Source organism: Gymnoscopelus microlampas (assembly GCF_963454915.1).
Source record: "Gymnoscopelus microlampas genome assembly, chromosome: 21".
Classification (NCBI taxonomy): Eukaryota; Metazoa; Chordata; class Actinopteri; order Myctophiformes; family Myctophidae; genus Gymnoscopelus; species Gymnoscopelus microlampas.
Window position 1 is genome coordinate 14,745,375 of NC_139958.1, and position 20,467 is coordinate 14,765,841.

The 20,467-nt window shown below is 41.7% G+C and overlaps 2 protein-coding genes across 2 annotated transcripts in view; both read left to right on the plus strand.

Annotated features, from left to right (window-relative positions):
* Positions 1-5,856: 5,856 nt before the first annotated feature.
* On the plus strand, positions 5,857-9,035 carry cryba4 (crystallin, beta A4; the record flags this gene model as incomplete). The annotated part of the gene is made up of 6 exons (XM_084047110.1): positions 5,857-5,991; positions 6,093-6,158; positions 7,888-8,006; positions 8,174-8,315; positions 8,579-8,721; positions 8,888-9,035. The coding sequence occupies 6 exons, from the start codon at positions 5,857-5,859 to the stop codon at positions 9,033-9,035; spliced, it is 753 nt and encodes a 250-aa protein (XP_083903236.1).
* Positions 9,036-10,473: 1,438 nt separating this feature from the next.
* grk3 (G protein-coupled receptor kinase 3) overlaps positions 10,474-20,467 on the plus strand; it is an 81,434-nt gene continuing 71,440 nt past the window's right edge. The window contains exon 1 of the mRNA XM_084047621.1: positions 10,474-12,790. Coding sequence (XP_083903747.1) covers positions 12,678-12,790 — 113 coding nt within the window. The 5' untranslated portion in view covers positions 10,474-12,677. The remainder of the gene's footprint in view (positions 12,791-20,467) is intronic.

Sequence of the window (20,467 nt, forward strand, 5' to 3'; positions counted from 1 at the left end):
GGCTGTGAATGTGTGATGGTGGTCCCTGGTTATTACTATGACAGTGGATGGATGGCCTATTTGGCTGTCTGCTGTAGTGTGTGTCTGTGTTGTGTCCTTACCTGTGTTATACGGCTTGCGGTGCCCGTGTGTGTGGGTGGCTGGCTCGTGCTGGTCCCTTCAGACCTGCATCCAAGCTTTTATACCCTGGCAAGGGCCGAGCGCAGGGGCTCACAGTACAATGAAAAGCCCCTCGTCATCACAGTCGGCCCGTGCCAAAGCCAGCGGGTCATTGCATAGCCTAGAATCGCCACTGGCCGTGCCTGTAAGCAGTTTGCTTGTCAAAGGAAAGCCCTGACAACGCACTTTGTGCACTCTGTTGGTGCCGTACGGGGCTCTGAGCTGTAGTTGAATATGGAGAGAGGCAATGCAAGGGACCAGAGTGCATAAAGAGTTAACTTTATTCAATTTATTACCCACCCCACCTACCCGCACAAACACAGCTCCAGTGTTGAAGTTCAGTTTATTTGTAGACTATTTGTTTTCGTTTTCACTTGTGTTACTTGCTAATTGTATAATTCAAGTTAAATGTTCTTTTCATTTATTGAAGTTTATATACTAAAACATTTTATCTATCAGAAAGTTATTTGTGTTTATTTGTATTTTAAGTTGCTTTATAGTAAGTTAAATGTTGTCTGGAAACTTTAATCTAACTTGCTTTCCTTTTTTTTTAAAGAAGAATTCCGAAACTTTTGCACTTTTTGACAAAATATTGCTCAAAACATCAGTAATTGGTGGTTTAGGACTCTGGCATCGGTCAGGCTCTGATTGGATGCCTTAAGAAAAGTCACTTTAAGGCAGTGGTTCTCAAAGTGGGGTCCGCAGACCCCCAGGGGCACTTGAAAGGGTTCCAGGGGGTCCCCAAAAAGATTAGCTAACAAAGCATCAAAAATCAATATAACCTTATTTAACCAATTCAACCTTATTTTATACTTTGGCTATAATTTGGCAAATGCACAATGTTCACAATGCAGCACATTGCGAGCTTGCGATCTGCTATTTGGCTGTGTGTTGAACAATTGTAACAACACAAATCTTCAATCATCAAGTGTGCAGTGCTTCTTGAAATAACTATGAAGAACAGCATCCAGAATACAATTGATTTATAACAATACAGTTGTTGTTGTTGTTGTTGTTGTTGTTGTTGTTGTTGTTGTTGTTGTTGTTGTTGTTGTTGTTATTCTGTGTATCAGCAATCAAGTGCAAAGTGGAAAATCTGGCAAATCTCTAAATTGTTTTGGAAAATGTCAAACTTTCAATACAGCAATGCATTGATATTAAAAAGAAAATGTACTTTGTTATATGCTCTTTTGAATAGGCTCACTACACTTTCACTTGTAGTTACATTTGACCAGGATGGTATCTAGAATCGCAACTGGCCTGGTATCTCTTCTTGGTCAAAATTTGATAGATAGGTATATAAGACAGACAGACAGACAGACAGACAGACAGACAGACAGACAGACAGACAGAAACCTTGCCTTTCCCTCACAATCCAGACAGTCCTAAACAGATATCAGCATCAATCAATCTTTCCTGTTACGTTATCAAGTTCACTGTTACAGTACATGTTTGATATGAATTTACACGTTCATATCATATTTTTGTTTTGTTTTGGGTGTTTGCCAAACGTTTTCCTTTGTGCAGTCTTCTATGAAGAGAATTTGATATTGTTTATTTATGTTTTGGTGTCTAATAATCCCGTAAGGGATGGGTCTTTTTGACAAGACACGGAAATAAAAAAAATCATCCATTCATACACGCAGTCATGATTTATAGTTTACACACAGATTAGCATCAGCCGGCTTATTATTGGATTACATCACTTAGACTGTGATTATTTCTAGCGGAGAGATCGGGGTTAATCTGATCATGTAAATCTCTCACATCACCATCACTGTGTAGATTTCATCCCATACAACTGCTACAGTATGTAATCCTTCATGCTCTATGCACTGCAGCCATATTGGAAAAAATATTGGACCTCTTATTTACTTCCTTCCTTCCACAAGTCTTATCATCAATTATACTAATCAAGGCTCTGTACCATTTAGTGTAGCACAGTGGTTCTCAACCCTTTTAATTTCAAGGACCCCCATAACTCTCATAGTTATTTTTGAAAGCCACTGGTGTAGCAGAGTGTTTCCAGGGAGCCAACATGCACAATATCAGCACCCTGACTCTGTTTGACCAGAATGGAACAGAGACTTCAATAGTATTATTGAAAACACCTATGAAGGAAGTAAGGAAGATACCCAACTTCTTTCCAATATGGCTGATGTGCATAGAGCCCATTCATTTAGTATTTATAGTGTAAAGGTTTGCTGGTGTAATAAAAATAAAATATTTTCTAACCAATTATTCTATTGATTACTTTTTTGATTAATTGAATACATTTCAATATTTTTGTTATAAATCAATGAATCGATTTATCATTTAAGTCCTATTTTATATTTTGTCACACAACAGGGTTGCTGACATTGAAAATAGGTGATCTACAATCTCACAACGTGTCACACTGCTATGCGTTGTGAGCTTGTACATCGGCTTTTTTCAAAAGTTGTCTTTTTGGGGGATTTCTTTTTTTGGGGGATTTTTTCTATGTCATGCCCAAAATAGAGATAGATTATTAATTATTATTTTTTGTAAATTATCAATTATTTTTCATAATTGATCATATCGATTAGTTCAATAAACTATTATGATAAATAGCCAAAATAACACATAAATGAAATAATTCATTTTTGCAATTTGGATTGTATGTAAAAAAGAAAAGGTCATTGAGCATTAAGTCGTGACTGTTAATAATTGGTATTTATAGAAATAATCATTTGGTAAAAAAGAAAGAGTGGAAATGTCTCAGCTATGCACTTGGTGAAGAGATTCCAGAGTCATATGACAGTAATTGCAGGGTCCATTAGGCACGGTTGGCATGAGAGTTAGGTACTTAACTTCCTTTGAGATCTGCAGTATTGTTCACATTCTGTGAGCAGCATGAGCAGGAATGTGGACTTACTGCCACAAGCAGTGTTTGTGTTCACTAGTACAGTGCTCCTTTGGCTGTTATACACCAATGTGCACGCACGCACGCACGCACGCACGCACGCACGTACGCACGCACGCACGCACGCACACACACACACACACACACACTCACACACATATTGTGCAGATGCTATAGCGATTGATATAGTTAGTTACTATATCTTGGTCACTTGTTTTTGTGTTTTTTTTATTCTATGATTGATTTGTTTATTAGACCCCACATATTAAGAATTTTATATTTAGATAGCATGTTGTTTAGAGAGATGGTAGGCCCATTGATTAACTGGTTTCCTATAGTTCCAAATGTACACAATGTGACTTAGATAGCATGTTGTTTAGAAAGATTCTAGGTTCATGTTTACATCCTTCTTTGAGGCCCTGTAAGGTTCTCTCTGCACTCTATTTATGTGATTTTACCGGTTATTGACTAGAGACAGAGTTCAATAAATACTTGGCTCTGGATATGGGTAGGTAGGTACTTTATTCATCCCCAAGGAGAAATGAAAGTGATACAGCAGCTCTCAGAGAGACATCAATAAAAACACATTATAATAAAAAAAAAACTAAAATAGGCATAGGCTAAGCATAGTCAACCTACTATAAACAAAAGGTCTGCTAAATTAATAAATTGTAATTGTAATTGAGGGCTTAGCTACATTTCCATGAACTGCTGTAATACAGCAGCCTCCTATATGAGCTCACAACGTGTCACAACGTGTGCTTGTAGATCTTCCGCCGAAGAGATTTGGTACATAAATGGGGGAAAAACGTGTGCGGGCCTAGTGAAGAGAAGACCCCTGGGGGATGTCGATGAGGTATTTTACTAGTAGCGTTTAATTGGTTAGAAATATTGGATTTCCTTTATTACATGAACACACCTGAAACAGAAAAAAACACATATTGAAGTGCTCGGGTGGTGCAGTGATGAAGTGCCTGCCCGCCACCATGGAGGTTGTTAGTTCGAATCCACCGTGGTGCATCCGGCTTTGCCGGGAGACAACACTATTGGCCCGTGTTCGGGGCAGGGACGCCGGGCAAAGAGGGTGATAATTGTCACTGCATGTACTCCTTCCTACATGCTGGGGCGGCACCTGTCATCAGTGGTGTGAAGTAACCAAGTACTGTACTTAAGTAAACTTTTGAGGTACTTTTACTTCACTGGAGTGTTTTCAATTGTCAATACTTTTACTTTTACTCCACAGCACCTCAGAGGCAAACATTGTACTTTTACTCCACTACAATTATTTTAAAACTTTAGTTACTAGTTACTTTGAAGATATACATACATTAAACACTTCAGCCCTATTTAAACTTTTGGTAGGCTACTAAGTAGATTTTGATGCCAATACTTTTGTACTTTTACTCAAGTACATTTTGATTACTGGACTTTTACTTGTAACAGAGTGTTTATACATTGCAGTACTGATACATTTACTTAACTCTTTCACTGCCAGACTTATTTCTGGCTGCGTGCACCCACTGCCATCGCTTTTTCTTACCTTACTGGAGAGAATATTTATCTCCAGTGTGATCAATCCCCTGATAGTTGGTAAAAATGTCATCGCGATCCCCGTTTGCTTGTTATATGCCGTTGAAAATAGCATGTCTCGTCAAAAATAAATAGAAAAACACAAGAGGCGAGATACAGACAATTTCCCCAAGACATTAAGAACAAAATGTTAATACTTTTTCCACCACTGCCTGTCAGAAAAACTAATGAAAAGGAGAGCGATGGGAAAGGGGGTGGGGGGAGACAATAAAATTAGAGGAAAATTTGCATTCTTGCTATAACTCCGACGTATGTACACTGCGATGGGAAAGGGGGTGGGGGGAGACAATAAAATTAGAGGAAAATTTGCATTCTTGCTATAATTCCGACGTATGTACACTGCTTTCTCAACTCTACTATGTGTAGTTTTGTATGCTGTGTTCATGAATATGTTCTGACCCTCCCAAATAAACAACTAAAGTGAAGTAAAGATGAGCGAAACAGACATGGACGGTCTTTTCTCGTCCGTCCATGATGAAGGCCACCTCTGGGCCAAAACATGTTTCTGAACCGTTTCCATATGAACTGGCCTGGAATGAAAGCTTTTGAACTTTATGAAGACTGAAGAGTTCCATTTTGTTTTTGATTGGATGTTCTCTCCCCTCTTTGAGACACAGATCACCTTCTAACAACTGTTCATTTGTCTTGAACACCGTAAAGCACTCTTTTTAAAAATCCAACCTACAGACCAACCTCTTTTCTATTGATTTTAGCTCTGTCTAAGGGCAACTAACTCCTGTTTTTGCAATGGCCACTGAACATAACATAATGTAGATTCTGTATTGTAAATTTCTGTGTTTACATTTTTTTTTTAAAGTTTTTTAAATTGTATTGCTATTTATGTTTTTAGTTAGCCTATCTATATTCTATTTTTAAATTGTTTTCTGTGGTCCCTAATTTTGAGGTCTATATTATGTTATTTTGAATGGAAAGCACTTTGGATCGACTTGTGTTGTCTTTAAATGTGCTATATTACAAGTAAAGGTGACTTGACTTGACTTCTCTCTATTTCTAGACAAGGCCAGTCGTCTGGCTTTGAGGCGGTCATCACTTGTCTCCTGTCCACCCTATACCATCTCCTCGGCCTTGGCCATTCTCTCTGCTGCCCCTGCCGGCTGGCCGGCCGCGTGTCTCTCAGTGTCCATGGCACCCATGGGTGATACTGTGGGCGTCTGCACTTCTGCTCCCTCCATAGATTAACCCTGCCTTTGTGGCGCGGGACAATGAGAAGCCCCTCCCTCGCTGCTGAGCCGGTGCTTTCAGCATGGCCCCTTGCCAGGGGAGGCTTTAAAAGGGTGGGGGCGCGTGCTTGCCCTCACTCTCACGCCAGGACATCCCCCCAAGGGCATCAAAGCAAGGTGAGTTCCTGTCCCCGTTCTCCCTCCATTAGCCCAGCCAGCCAGCCAGGGCCAGCACAGCCACACATAGGCCCCACACTCACACCCTCTCGCCCCCCTAGCCCCGCACCACACAGCCAGCCTTCCACACACACAGGCTCCAGGGCCAACAACACCGCCAGTCCTTGGTGAGTTCAGGGGCGATTTTTACTCTGGTCGGGCGAAGGGGTCGTGCACCAAAAATAGGCGATCTACAAGCTATTTCTTTTTAAGCTTATATTATATATATACGGTAAGCTAAAATATATTTCAATATATTTTTATATATATATATTTTTACAATTTGCATTTTGTTTTATATTATTTATTTACTGTTATATGTTGCTACTATTGTTTTAAAATAATGATATTAATTTATTCATTCATTCATTTATTTATGTATTTTTCATTTATTTATTTATAATATTAATTATCAGAGGCCTACAGTGCTTGTAGATCTGCTATTTCCGGTGTGCGACACACACAGTACAACTAAGTACAATCCGGCAACAACCTGTGGTGGTGGTGGTGGTGGTGGTGAGGGAGAAAAATCTCTAACAGCACCGATGAAATTTGCTGGAGAAAAAAAAACAAAAAAACATGTGAGATCAGGTATAGAAAGAGGAGGATAAAGCTACAGCTCTCCCCAGATGAGGCCTCCCCTGGCTTATTTTCCTTTCCTGCATGTGTGTAGTCTAGTAACTGTAAATAGATGCTGATGATGCTTTCAGTGCTGGAAATTATTATGCACCCAGGCCAGGCCGACCCTGCACGCTATTCAGGCCATTCTACTGCTAGTGCTGTGGAGCCCTCTCTAATAGAATGTAGCTGCATTGTGCCTTTTCACACGCTGCATTGTAGCACTGCAAGCCTTTCATTGCAGAGACAAAAGAACTATGTAGTGTAAATGGAGTTGTGATGAATACTTTATAACACTGACAGTGTCCTGAGGTGCTGACCTCCTGCCTATTGGAGCGACAGCACTCTGTGTGGATTTTCAAACACCATCTTTCAGCTCAATTTCTCCATTCCTATTCAGCACTGCAGCTGTCTAATGTGTTTACTTACTAGCTCAGGGGTCATGAATTTGCTGTATAGTAAGCGTTGCAAGGTTTTGATGGTTAACTTTGTGTGTTGAGCCTAGGAAATGGAGAGGGGTGTCTGTCTGTCTGTCAGTAGTGTGATAGATAACATATCAGAGAGCCTATTTTCATAGTGAATGTTACAGGTTTTTGCCCCAAGTCCCCTTAAAAAGGTTTTTATTTTTATTTTTCTTACAGACAACATGACTCATCATTGCACCAAGTTTTCCGGCCACTGGAAGGTGAGAATATTCATTGAAATGTATATTTAATGTCAATGTCAATAACACCTCTCAAACTTGCGTTAGTCTAAGTCAGGATAAAGTCAACTGTTTCTTGCGACTTTATCTCAAAGTCACACAAAATATCCTCCACACGACTTGTCTGGAATAACAATTATTTCTAGTCTTGAAAACATAAAGGTCTATTTATGTCTTAGCAGAAGAATACTATAACAGAATAAATCCAGATGAAATACTGAACATATTTAAAGTACATAGCATCACTTTCCCTTCTATAATGAGATGCTGTACAGAGACATAGGCCCACACCACACATCCTAAACAAAGCATGGCGACAATCTAGGCTGTTTGCCTGCCAAATACATATTCATTTGGAGGTCCTGGGACCCTGCAGGTTCCTTGAGGGGGTTCCAAATGGACCCTTACAGGTCTGTAACTAAGTTATGAGGGTCCTTGAAATTAAAAAGCTTTCGGCATGTGTACTTCCTGTCCCTGCTTGTCCCTCAGATCATGTTCTTTACTAAAACTGTCCTGTCCCTGCTCGTGTCTCTCAGATCATTGTCTTCGACGAGGAGTGCTTCCAGGGCCGTCGCCATGAGTTCACCTCCGAGTGCTGCAACGTGATGGAGTTCGGTTTCGAGACCGTGCGCTCCCTCAGGGTGGAGAGCGGAGCGTGAGTACACTTTTTACACGATCACAACATAATTATACAGGATATAGACTAACTGGGTTTCGGTTTAGTTTTGGTCATATTAGTTTTAGGGATAGTTATAAGTGTATATAAATCATCATCATCATCATCATCATCTACTCTTGTGCCTTCTCTGTCTGGGTGTGTAGCTGGGTTGGCTACGAGCATGCCTCCTACCAGGGCCAGCAGTTCGTGCTGGAGAGAGGAGAGTACCCTCAGTGTGATGCTTTCGGAGGCAGCAACGCCTATCACATCGAGAGGATGACTTCCTTCAGGCCCATCGCCTGCGCTGTAAGTCAAACGGCAACAACAACCAAACCAAACCAGTCTTTGCCACCATCGCTTTTTACTACATCTCGTTCCATTATGCTAGTTTATCTTTGCATCCACAATATTCTATAGGTTCTATAGGCTCTATAGGTCCACTGGTATTTCTCTCTATACCAAACCCTGTTGGCTTATAGATCTCTGGAGCCGAAACTAACTATAAATCAGGCTTTATATTTACTGAGCAAATGAGTGATGTGTTTGTCTTGGTGCCTGTTGTCCTGCAGAACCACAGGGAGTGCCGCATGACCATCTTTGAGCGTGAGAACTTCATGGGCCGTAAGGGTGAGCTCAGCGATGACTACCCCTCCCTCCAGGCCATGGGCTGGTGCAACAACGAAGTGGGCTCTCTGAGGGTGCAGTCTGGATCGTGAGTGGCCATAAAATAACATCTCTCTCATCTTTTATGTTCTATTTTTGTTTCACAAGCATCATCATAGCTGGTGTTGGTTCACACATGCACATCTCTCTGAATGTATACAGGCCTATATCTTCATCTTCATGTATATTGATGTATTTTTTCTTCTTCCAAACAGCTTTGTGTGCTACCAGTATCCCGGTTACCGTGGATACCAGTACATCATGGAGTGCGACCGTCACTGCGGAGAGTACAAACACTTTAGGGAGTTCGGATCCCATTCCCAGACCCCTCAGATCCAGTCCATCCGCCGCATTCAGCAGTAACCACTTCAACTCCTGACCCTCACTCTCCCATGTGATGCTTCACCTTTGACCCCTCTAATGCTCTTCCCAAATGCTGAATAAACTGTCTTTCTTAAACCCTACCGACCTCCGACCCTATGTGTATCTATATGTGTGTATATTATGTATATGACAAGTATACGTGTATCTGATATAGTTCAATACAAATTAAACCTCAACAGACATAGTTACAAGGACACATATAGACACTACAATACAATACATAAATGGCAAGAACATTCAAATTAGAATGGATTAGAAAACGGAAAAGGGAAGTTGAGTATGTGAGTACCATCACATATTACCAGTGGGGAAAAGGGTAGCTGCACTGCAACTTGTATTCATTTTCTAACTGGATTTTCTCAAAATGTTATGAATTCTTTAAAAGTATAAGACATGAACATAAACGATTTTAGATATAAAGATGTAAAGAGCATTACCATGATTGGCCACTACACGGCACTACATTTCCATGTTTGTAAAAAAATAGATCATGGAGTCATTAAAATGTTAGGAATTGCTGCTGTATAAAATGCTATTTCTAGCATTGTAACATGTTATCAGTTGGTTACAAACATGGCATTTAACCTCCTGAAGCCAACACAACACACACACACACACACACACACACACACACACACACACACACACACACACACACACACACACACACACACACACACACACACACACACACACGATGACCATCTTCATTCAGTGCTTTTGGATGCTATACATACACACAGTACATCCACTATTATAGTTGATTGATTGATTGATGTACTTTATTTAGTAAGACATGAGAACAGTACATGACAGTATAACAGTACATGGAAGTACAAATTCACAATACAAGGTCTATACAAGTATCTATCTACTGTAATACACTAGCACACATGGTCAGGTGCAACGAAGATTAAAACAAAAAATGTGTGTGTGTGTGTGTGTGTGTGTGTGTGTGTGTGTGCGTGCGTGCGTGCGTGCGTGTGCGTGTGTGTGTGTGTGTGTGTGTGTGTGTGTAAATCATTTTAACCCCTTTGTCCATTTATACTTGGCTATTCAAAGAGAGCAGGTCTACAAGCTCACAGCATGTCACTTATTTGTGCTGCACTGCGAGCTCGTACATCTGATAAAAGAAAATCTTCAAAGTAGCATATTGGAAAATGTTTCAAAAACACAAACCTAGCTCTCTTCTTTCTGGGGGTCCCTGGCACAAAACATTTTCAGATGGGGGGGGGGGGGGGGGGGTCCACGGGCAAAAAATATCAATTTGGGGTCCTACTTGAAAAAAGACATTATTTGACTCCGTTCCAGATCCTCCGACTAGCCTCGGCTCCTCCAGCTCCATGTTTTGCGGCTGACCTCGCGCCGCAGTGGGAGGAAGTTGGTAGTCAGAGAAAACGCAACACTGAGCTTAGCAAAGAGGAAAAGGAGAAGATCTGTGAACGTACCGTACGGAACGGGATTTAAAAACAACAGAACAAAGATATATATACATATATAAATATATATTTAATCTCCCCTGCCTGCATGTGTGTGTGTAAAGTTTAATAACATGAAAACAAACGGCGGCGTCGTCATGATCGATACGATTATAGCAGCTTCTTCAAGCATCAGCAGGAACCCAGTGAGAAGAGGACTATGAATAGTTGCTAACATCAGTACACAGCAGCTACTGAATGTAATCTGCTGCCTGCCTGGGAGGGAATATTGTATATATTACATACTATGGACCACATATTATATATACATATTAACACAATGCCGCGTTAATATATATGTGCGTATCGGGCGTTTATACACGTTAAAAGGAGACTCAACAGTGTTTGTTATGGACTGACTGCTAGTAAAGGAGAATCACTCAGCCCCTCCCCCATCCATCCATCCCTCACAGCCGTCACAACCTCCTCCTGACGCCCGCGGTTCAACGCTGGTCGCCGGGCTGCTTCACAGCCACCGACCCCCTGAGACCCAGAGAGCCACCAACCACCACCACCACGCAATGGATTATTATTACCGTCATTATCTGCGCTGTCTTCGGGTTTTTCTTTAAACAACGATAATAACATTGGATCATTATATATAACCCCCCCCCCCTTTTCGTGGCTTTATTATTGTGGGAATCTTTTTTTTTTGACGTGTTCAACTTGTTGCTGTTTATGTGTGCGCGTGCGTGGCGTGCGCGTGTGGAAGCAGCGTATTTCTCACGTCCAGTGTGTCGCTAACATTAAAGCTAGCTCCGCTCGAGCGGCCAGCCAGCGTGAGGGAAGGTCGGTGTCCTGCTGCGACAGAAAAAAAGGGACATTTTGGCCTTATTGTTGTTATTAATATCAGTGATTTTATTTAACAAACCCACTGGCGTCGGAGATGTATTTAGATATTTAACAATATTCGCTGGCTAAACCCTGCTATGGCTAATGCAAACCAGTGCTATAGCTAGTTAAACCTGTATCATCGTTTAAACAGAGAGACGTTTCACACGCGTGGTTTGGCTGGATGGTCGGATCCTTCAGCCCTGTTTGTTTGTGTGACTTCATATTTTTTAATGTTTTAAATCTTCCCCCTTGTTGGACCGAAGGACTGACTGACTGGACGGCGGTGCTAAAGCTTCTTATAGCTTCTAAAACAACCTTCCATCCATGATCCAACATTTTGTGATTGATTGAGCCGATAAGCAAGCATCTAATCCCGGGGAAACAGGAAGCCAGCGGACCGACGGCAACATAAACATCCATCGGGGCGACGTGGTGTGGATTTCATGGAATGCAAATCATCATGAATCTTGTCGTTTCCCCCCATTTTTTCCTTTTTAATCCACTTTCTCGGTAGCTGTGGTGTTTTATTTGAACATTTTTTGGACTGACATTGTTAATAAATCCTCCTCCCGCGATATACGTCTCAAAGAAAGACCATTTGAGGCGGTCATATTTTTGTTTTAATTACAAATTGAATATGCCTTGGGCATTATTAGTGAGTAAACGACCATAAAACGCACACATGTCACCCTAGTGACTGGAGGACAGACAGAAGCAGTATTTGTGGACGTCGCTGCCAGCATTATTCTGTAAGACCCGTGGGAGCTGAAGGCTGCATGCATGTAGATCTGGCAGATCACATTACTACAAACCAGCGTTACCTTGCAATATTTACACTTCTGAACAAGAGGCTTCTATAACACCCCCCCCCTCATTTTGCACTGAATGGGATTGTATTGATCATCCATCCAGCGACCTTGGTGATAATAATAACAATAATACGTGATCATCGTCAAGTCACCCCAGATGTCTTCTTCCCCGCCTCCGAATGTCATTTTCTCTATCACACTGATTGTCGTTTGACACGGAGCGTGTGACTGACTGAGTGTGTGTGGACCCCCCGAACGAACAGTCGATGGTCCGGACCCACGACCACCACCACCACCACCACCACCACCATCAGCCGCCATCAGATCACCCACTTCGGTCCCGGTGTTGTCATTATGCACGTTGGTGGCCCTTGATGCAGGAGGCCACACTTTTGCCGGACATTTGTTTTATACCCCCCCTGTCCCTGTAAAACATTACCAAATTGTAATCTGACGTTGTGATCGACTCGTCGTCGATCGCTTTGGCCCAGGGGTTGAAGATGGCGGACCTGGAAGCGGTTCTCGCCGATGTCAGCTATTTGATGGCGATGGAGAAGAGCAAATCTACCCCGGCGGCCCGGGCGAGCAAGAAGATCATCCTGCCCGAGCCCAGGTAAACACTATAGAGATGACATCTGTGCTTATTTACCTCTCTCCGTGTAATTGCATATGTCAGTGTCTTCTGTGTAATGTATACATGCAATTACACAAAAGACACTGATATATATATATATATATATGTATATATCAGTGTCATCTGTGTAATTGCATATATCAGTGCCTTCTGTGCCATGATACAGGGGAGATAAAAGGCGTGTTACTCTCTTGCAACGGTCACTAGTCTAGTGACAAAGTGAAAGGGGGCTTGTGAGCATCTTTAATCATTGAACAACAGAGCATGTAACACTCAGACATGTAGCACCTGCTGTGTAGTAAACTGATTATTAACTAGCAGCTGTGCACTGACTCCTTGCATCGTGACACATCCACAGCAACCTTGCATGTGGGTTCATTTTGCATGCTGCTGCTGCCAAATTACAATATGAATATTTTTATGATGCCATTTCCTACATTGAAGCATCTAGCCCGCATGTTTCCTGGGATTTTTCAGCTAACTTACTATAAACACAGTGTGCTTGATATTGATATTGTACAGTATGTTTTGTCAAGATGCTGTCAACTCTTAACCCACTTTTCTACCTGTTGGGCCTATTTTGGTCATATTGTTTTACAGGCGCAAATGTAAAAAGGAAAAATGTGTGCAGACTTTTTTTGAAACAATGTAAATATTTGTCCAATATTTTAAGAGATTTTCCCATGTTATTAGATTTATTTTGTTAATATCAGAGGAATCAAATATTATTATAAATAGTGTTTGAGTTATGAGGAAGATTGCAGGATCTCGCTGTGTTTGAAGCTGCTCTAAGGCCTGACCTACACTTGCTCACATCACACACACACACACACACACACACACACACACACACACACACACACACACACACACACACACACTGGATTGTCATCTGTCTCAAGATGTGTGCATTGATCTGCTCCTTTACAGAGAGAACGGCTAATCTTATCTTAATATCTTTACTGCTTTACAAGACCTTTGTACTTCCATAATTAGCCCCTCTTGTAACTGCTGCTTTTTTGTGTCGGCCTGTTCTCTTTCGTTTTGAGTTTGGTTGGGTGCCACTAATTAAATCTAACCCTTAGATCAGCTGCTTATAATCAAAGTTTGCATTGGCATCCATCTCTCTGCAGTCTGCACAATGCAAATCCTCAGATTGCATAACATTAGTTGTTCTAATTGTTCTTTGGGTTTGAATTAGATTGTGATGTCTAGGCAGTAGAGAGTAGGTAGCAGATAAACTGTCTGCGAATGGCCCGAAAGAGGATGTGGTTACGGTTTAGTGATACAGAGGGTTGCCTTTCATACAACAAGGCCTGTCTCATTTCTCACTGATCGTAAGCTTTGCTGACATTTATAACAGTCAATGTGAGCCAGCAGATCTCTTCACCAACTTAACAGTCTGGTTGGCACTTTAGCACAGTTCGACATCATACAACACTCTTTGTCAAATTTGGGCCGTGCAAGTTTTGCACTTGCAAGTTTATTTAGCATTCACTCAGTGAAATGTAATTTCACCGACTCGTACTTCTGGTAATATTGGCACAATACTCAAATATTTCAAAGGATTAGGCTACATATTGGACCAGCCAGTCGTATGATTGATTTGTGTTAGTGTCTTGTACTTTTAAGGCAGTTTCCAAACATAAGCAGAGACTCGATGTCAGACAGTGTTGGATCGCACATGTCACTGCTGAAGATCCCCCGGCTTCCTGTTTTGCCAGTCAAAGCATGTTGCTGGGGAGGTCACAAAGGAGGAAGTTAAGGTCTTCTTAGCCAACCCTGCACATTTTAAGCCTCAGTTATATACTTTAGTTGCGTGCCGGTGTCGTGCTCAGTAAAATAGCAGATCTGCAAGCTCACAACTGCGTCACGAACGTGACGCGTTGGGAGCTTGCATATCTGCTATTTTACGGCGCGCAACACCGATGTGCGACCAAAGTATAAATCGGGCTTTACTTGATACTGTTGTGAGTTGTTCCTTGTAGCTGCCTATCATGTTGAGTCAGCCAGCCCTTGAAAAATAAACCCTTGAGATGTGCATTGTGTGTACATAGCACTCAGGCTGGGCTTTGCACAGTGGAAACGTTCACAGTTCACACAGATTCAGTTCCCTTGAAACTAAAAGTTGCACTGACCTCAGCTGCATAGAGTGTAGAAACGTCTGTCTGACTGCGACAGTTATACAGAATACAGATATTTCCATTTTGTGAAGTTGTTATCATGCCAGTCAAAAACCAGATGACAATGTCAAACGAATGATTGTGAATATAAGTTCAAGCGATTTATTATTTACTGAGTTCTTTGTCTTCAGTGATCTGGATTTTACTAGTTGGCTGAAGGCACCCTCAATGTAAGAGCTGGGCGATATGACTTCAAATCTATATTGCAGTTATTTCAAACTGTTGCCTCGTTTACGGTTAATGAACGATTATTCTTTTTTAAATAGTGAAAATAGCAGATCTACAAGCACACAGGTTGCGTTGCCTGTGACTTTGAGACTATCATACATGGAAATGATGTTTCAAACAGCAACAGTTTGTGACCTGCAATAGTTGAGTGAAATTTTGACACTGTAAAGACAGTTTTGGTTAGGTCTGACTCTGCAACAGTTATCAATATCACTTCAGTTTAACTACATAGACCCTCTATGCTTTGTACAACGGACCTGAGTTGCACTGTACTTGGGGCATTCCTTTTTCGATCTACACCAAATCATTTTGCCAAAAATAGCCGATCTACAAGCTCAAGTGAGCTTGTAGATCTGCTATTTTTGGCGAACTTTCCCCCCAGAATAGGGATATCAGTAGGGAAAAACTGATATTTTCTGAAGTTTTCCTCCTCGAACTATACTGCATCTTAGCGGGAAAGATTTACATATTTACAACGTGCCGTAATATATGACATAAATGTAAGGTGCTGTAGTTTCAGGGGTGCCGTGGATTCACAGGGCTGACCTGAGCCAAAAAGAAGTTTGAGAACCACTGCAGTAGGGAATGGAACTGGGAGGGATGGCACGTTGCATCCTCCCGGTGATAACTCCTCTCTCAACACATGTCTCTCAACACATGTCACATGTAACATACATCTGACCCACCATAATCAAAAGGATAATGCGGAAAGAGCCTACAGCTCGTTTCCATGGCGGTCCTTTAGTATGAGGTGTGTATGAGGTCATGTAGAGTGGTGCTGGTGAGTGCATGAAATGTATAGAGTTCATGATGTGCTAATGTGTGTCCCTGGGCACATATATGAAGAAGTCTCCTGAGTGGATGCGTGGGTGTACCTGCCGCTAAAAGTGTGTGTGTGTGGAGGGGGGGGGATACATAGGATCAAATACATACTTATGATATACCATCTACAATATCGATACAGGTCCTAAAATGTGTGCAAATCTTTGAATATATGTATTTTTTCCCTTCGGCGGCCAAATACATATCACTTTGGGTGGTCCTTGACATGAAAACAGTTTGAGAACAACTGATTATAGCAATATAAGTTTTTAAATGCCTACTACCTACTCAGTTAGCAGGCCTAAGGGTTGGCAGTGACCACTGACCAGGACTATGCAAACATGATAAACTTGGCGATGACTAAATTGGACAGAAGAAAAAAACAAAATCTACAGAGTTGATGAATAAATAAAAAAAGTGCTTCTTGAAAAATAGATTAAATGCTAAGAAAACAATCAATAGTTGCAGCTCTATTTTGGATTCCAATGTGAATGTACCAATGTGTCAGGACAGTTTTGCACCTGTTCTACTAATATATCTTCACTTGCGAAAGGATATGTCAGAAATGTTTCTGAACGTTTTATCCTGTCTATGGATGAGAATTTATACAATTCCTTTTTTTTTTAAGATTGCGATTTTGAACCAATTGTAACGACCTGTCAAAAACCTGTCAAAATACCCACTTTCCTTGTAGTTTATTTATCAGAATATCTGTCCACACAATTGTGAAATACACACTTTCCTAGAAACTACCCCCTTTTCTGCAAAACAAATTGGATCCTGAACCGGTTCCCAATGTTTACATGCAATCTCAGTACCCTGACCCTAACCCAGTGGTTATCAGACTTTTCATGTCAAGGCGGGCGGACCCCCAAATTGATATGCAGGCCCCCATCTGACAATATTTTGTGCCGGAGGGGGACCCCACACAAGATTTGTGTTGTTAAAATGTTTCAAAGCTATTCCAATATTTTTTTGTTGAAAATCTACAAGCTCACAACGCAATTTTCAAACAGCCGATGCATAGAGGGTTAAAGTGGTTACCCTAACCACATATTATCATGATCGACAACACGCGTCATGTTGTCTTTCTCCGCCGTCTTTGGGCCGGCTCTGTCTGTGCAATGCATTGTGGGACATGGGTATGATACTGGGGCATCATGGAATGGCAGAGGATTTTACGCAGTTACAAATCAAAATGAAACGTACGTGTGCAAATGCGAAATTGCACTGAATTGTGAGTTTCCACACTTCCACACAACCATTAATTGCCTAATGACGTCTGCTTTAACCACTTAAACAAAAAAACAGCCTATCTGTTATTTGTGAGATTTAGCTCCAGACACACAGACAAACACGCACACACAAGACCCTCTTCTAAATGGAGGATCCACGGCGTAAAAGTGAAAGACACTGAAAAACTCATTAAAGGAGCTACACCATGAATTTAAAAAATAATAATAATATTTGATATCATATTGTTTATGTCCCTCAAACGTTTTTCAAAAGGTTTGAGCCTAAATCAAGCCTCAGATATACTCATTCCAACTAACTTCTCTCTGGCTTATAAAGCACTTTCACCTGCAATACCACATTGTCCTGTTTGGTACGGGGCGCTATTGAGCCAGTTTGTATGCATGTCATGTCCTGGTTCTGTGTGGAAAAAGTAAAAAAAATAAATAAGAAATTAAAAAAAAAAAAAAAAAAATGAATGAATTTTTTTTTTTTTGGGGGGATTTTTTTTTTGGGTTAGAACTGAAAAACGGGAGGAATTGTTCCCAGACGTGACGTAGGGTGGGGGAACAAATCTGACGGACTGTTTTCAGACCAATTTACATGAAAACCACAGATAGCCTATGAAAGCCTGCATGCTCGAAGTCGGGTATTTGTTGGAACAGAAGAGAGGTGGGGGAGACCAAAAACACACAAAAATGAAGAAAAAGTTAAAATTCATGGTGTAGACCCTTTAATAGCTGTGCCACTAACAGTGAGAGGAAGCAGAACAAAACACATGCACATAATTTTTCATGCTGTCAAATACCGTAGTTCCCAAATATTACCGAGGTATATGTTATTACCAGGTAGGTCATTACAAGAAAAGGGGGAAAAACATGGCAGGGGGCTGGAGGGAGCTGTTCTAATATCACCCAGTTGTTTACACTATTCCATCTGTCTTGGATCTTAATTAAAGCGGCATGAAACCGGAGGCAGATTTTTCTAGTTAGTTTGCTTAACGTTTTTCAGGTTGAAATCTACGGAAGCGTAAAATACATGGCAGGCTAGTTGAGCAATGCAGCTTTCAGCTAACCCATTGAGACCTGAAGCCGATTCCACATGTCTCCTAAATCCCAACAGTTTTCTGAAAAACGTATGTTTCTATATCAGTGGTGCTCAATCTTTTTCATGTCAACGACCCCCAAAATGATATGTATTTGGCCGCGGCCCCCCATCAAAATATTTTGTTCCAGGGACCCCCCAGAAGCAAAGATTTGAGTTAAAAATGTTCGCTTTAAATATATATATATATATTCAAAGATTTGCACACATTTTCACGAATTTTCAAAAATAGCAGATCTACAAGCTCGTAGCGCGGCACTCGATGCCGCACTATGAGCTTGTATATCTGCTATTTTTGAATAGCCCAAAGTGTAAAATAATGCTTTTTAGCTCAAATCTAAAAATGACACAGTTCCAGGTCTTAATGGGCTAATGCAGTGGGTCTCAAGCTTTTCCCCATTAGGGCCCACTTGAAAATCTTGAAAGCGTTCGGCGGCCCACCCATCTGACCGCAATAAAAGGTCCCTAGTAACTACCTACATGCTCCAAATGAAGCCATCCACCCACCACCCAAACTTTCTTCTTACACTCATCCACCTAAAGTTCCTTATTGATGAGACACCATCGATCCCCGCCTCCCTGTGGTTCTGATGGGGTTGGTGGGTGGAGAGCAGGGAGTGTACTGGAGGTTGGGGCTGCGGTGGAGCGCCGCTAACACTAGTTCCAGAGCCTTTTGACTAGTTTTTTGAGCTGCTGGAGTCCCTGGAACAACATATTTTGAGATGGGAGGGGGGGGGGTCCGTGGCCAAATACATATCATTTTGGGGGTCCTTGACATGGAAAAGTTGGAGCACCACTGAGATAGCAACATAGTGCTAGGATTTAGAAAAAAAAGATTTTGCCTGCCGACCCCTATCTCAAAATGTTTTGTTCCAGGGACCCCCCCCCAGAAGCCAAAGATTTGAGTTACAAATGTTCGCTTCAAAAAACAGCAGATCTACAAGCTCATGGCACGGCACTCTGTGCCGTGCCATGAGCTTGTATATCGTCCATTTTTTTAATGGCCAAAGAAATCTTAAAATGACAGATGCGTTCCCGGATTGAATGGGTTAACATGATAGGAATGACCCTGGCTGGATACATATCAACGGTCCATTGTGTGACCTGATACGTAAGTACTGTAGGGTCCATTGTGTGACCTGATACGTCAGTAAGTACTGTAGTGTAGGCATACTGTCGGATGTTCTGACGCAGTCTATAGAGAACGTTTGGATAACAGTGGCTGATGGATTCATGAACTAAATTACAGAGGTGACGTCTGCAAGGTAAATGCATATGACGACACTGAAGTATCCCCATTATGCAAGTAAATGGAATAAAATTCGAAATATATATTGTGGGTTAATAAATAAGGAGAGTATTTCAATCGGCGATCACACGTGTATGCACGTGCCCAGTCACATGACGTAGCGCTCAACTTGTAAAAAAAAATCCACAGTACACCACTGGCGGAGAGTAAAATCAGCTAGGTGTGCTGAGGTGACCACCGCTTATCACGGCTGTTCAGTGACGTCATTTCGTAGCAATCCATCCACCCAGTGGACAGAGCTGACAGAGCCATGGGTCTGAGGTGCCAGGGTGTGTTAGATTTGGTGTTGCACAGCAGTGGTTCTCAACCTTTTCAGAGCCCCAAAATAATCACATTTGAACTGTTGACCCCCCAAAATATTCACATTTGAGCTGGGGGACCCCCCTACCCTGACAAGCACTTGGAATTGTAGGACTTGAGGCATTACATTGTGGTTGACTCGGTTCCACAGATAAATATTGCAGATAAATATTGCAGATCTACAAGCTCACAACGCATGGCGAGGCGGCTGGACACTTATCCGTGTCGTCTTGGGAGTTGTGGGCAGTGCTTGATGGTGTCACTTTTTTAGGTCCATTTATTTTCTCCCCAATGTAGTTGTTATGCCAATGATTTCCTCCCCGCGCGCATTTATTTCAGTGTGTTGTCACTGCTGTTGTATCCTACTGTGTACTGACTCACCTGCCACAGTGAGGAGCCCCCACCGGGAGGACGTAGAGCCTTTCGTCCTACTCCTCCAACCCAACACTCCCTGCTGACAGGCGCGCCCCCCTCGTT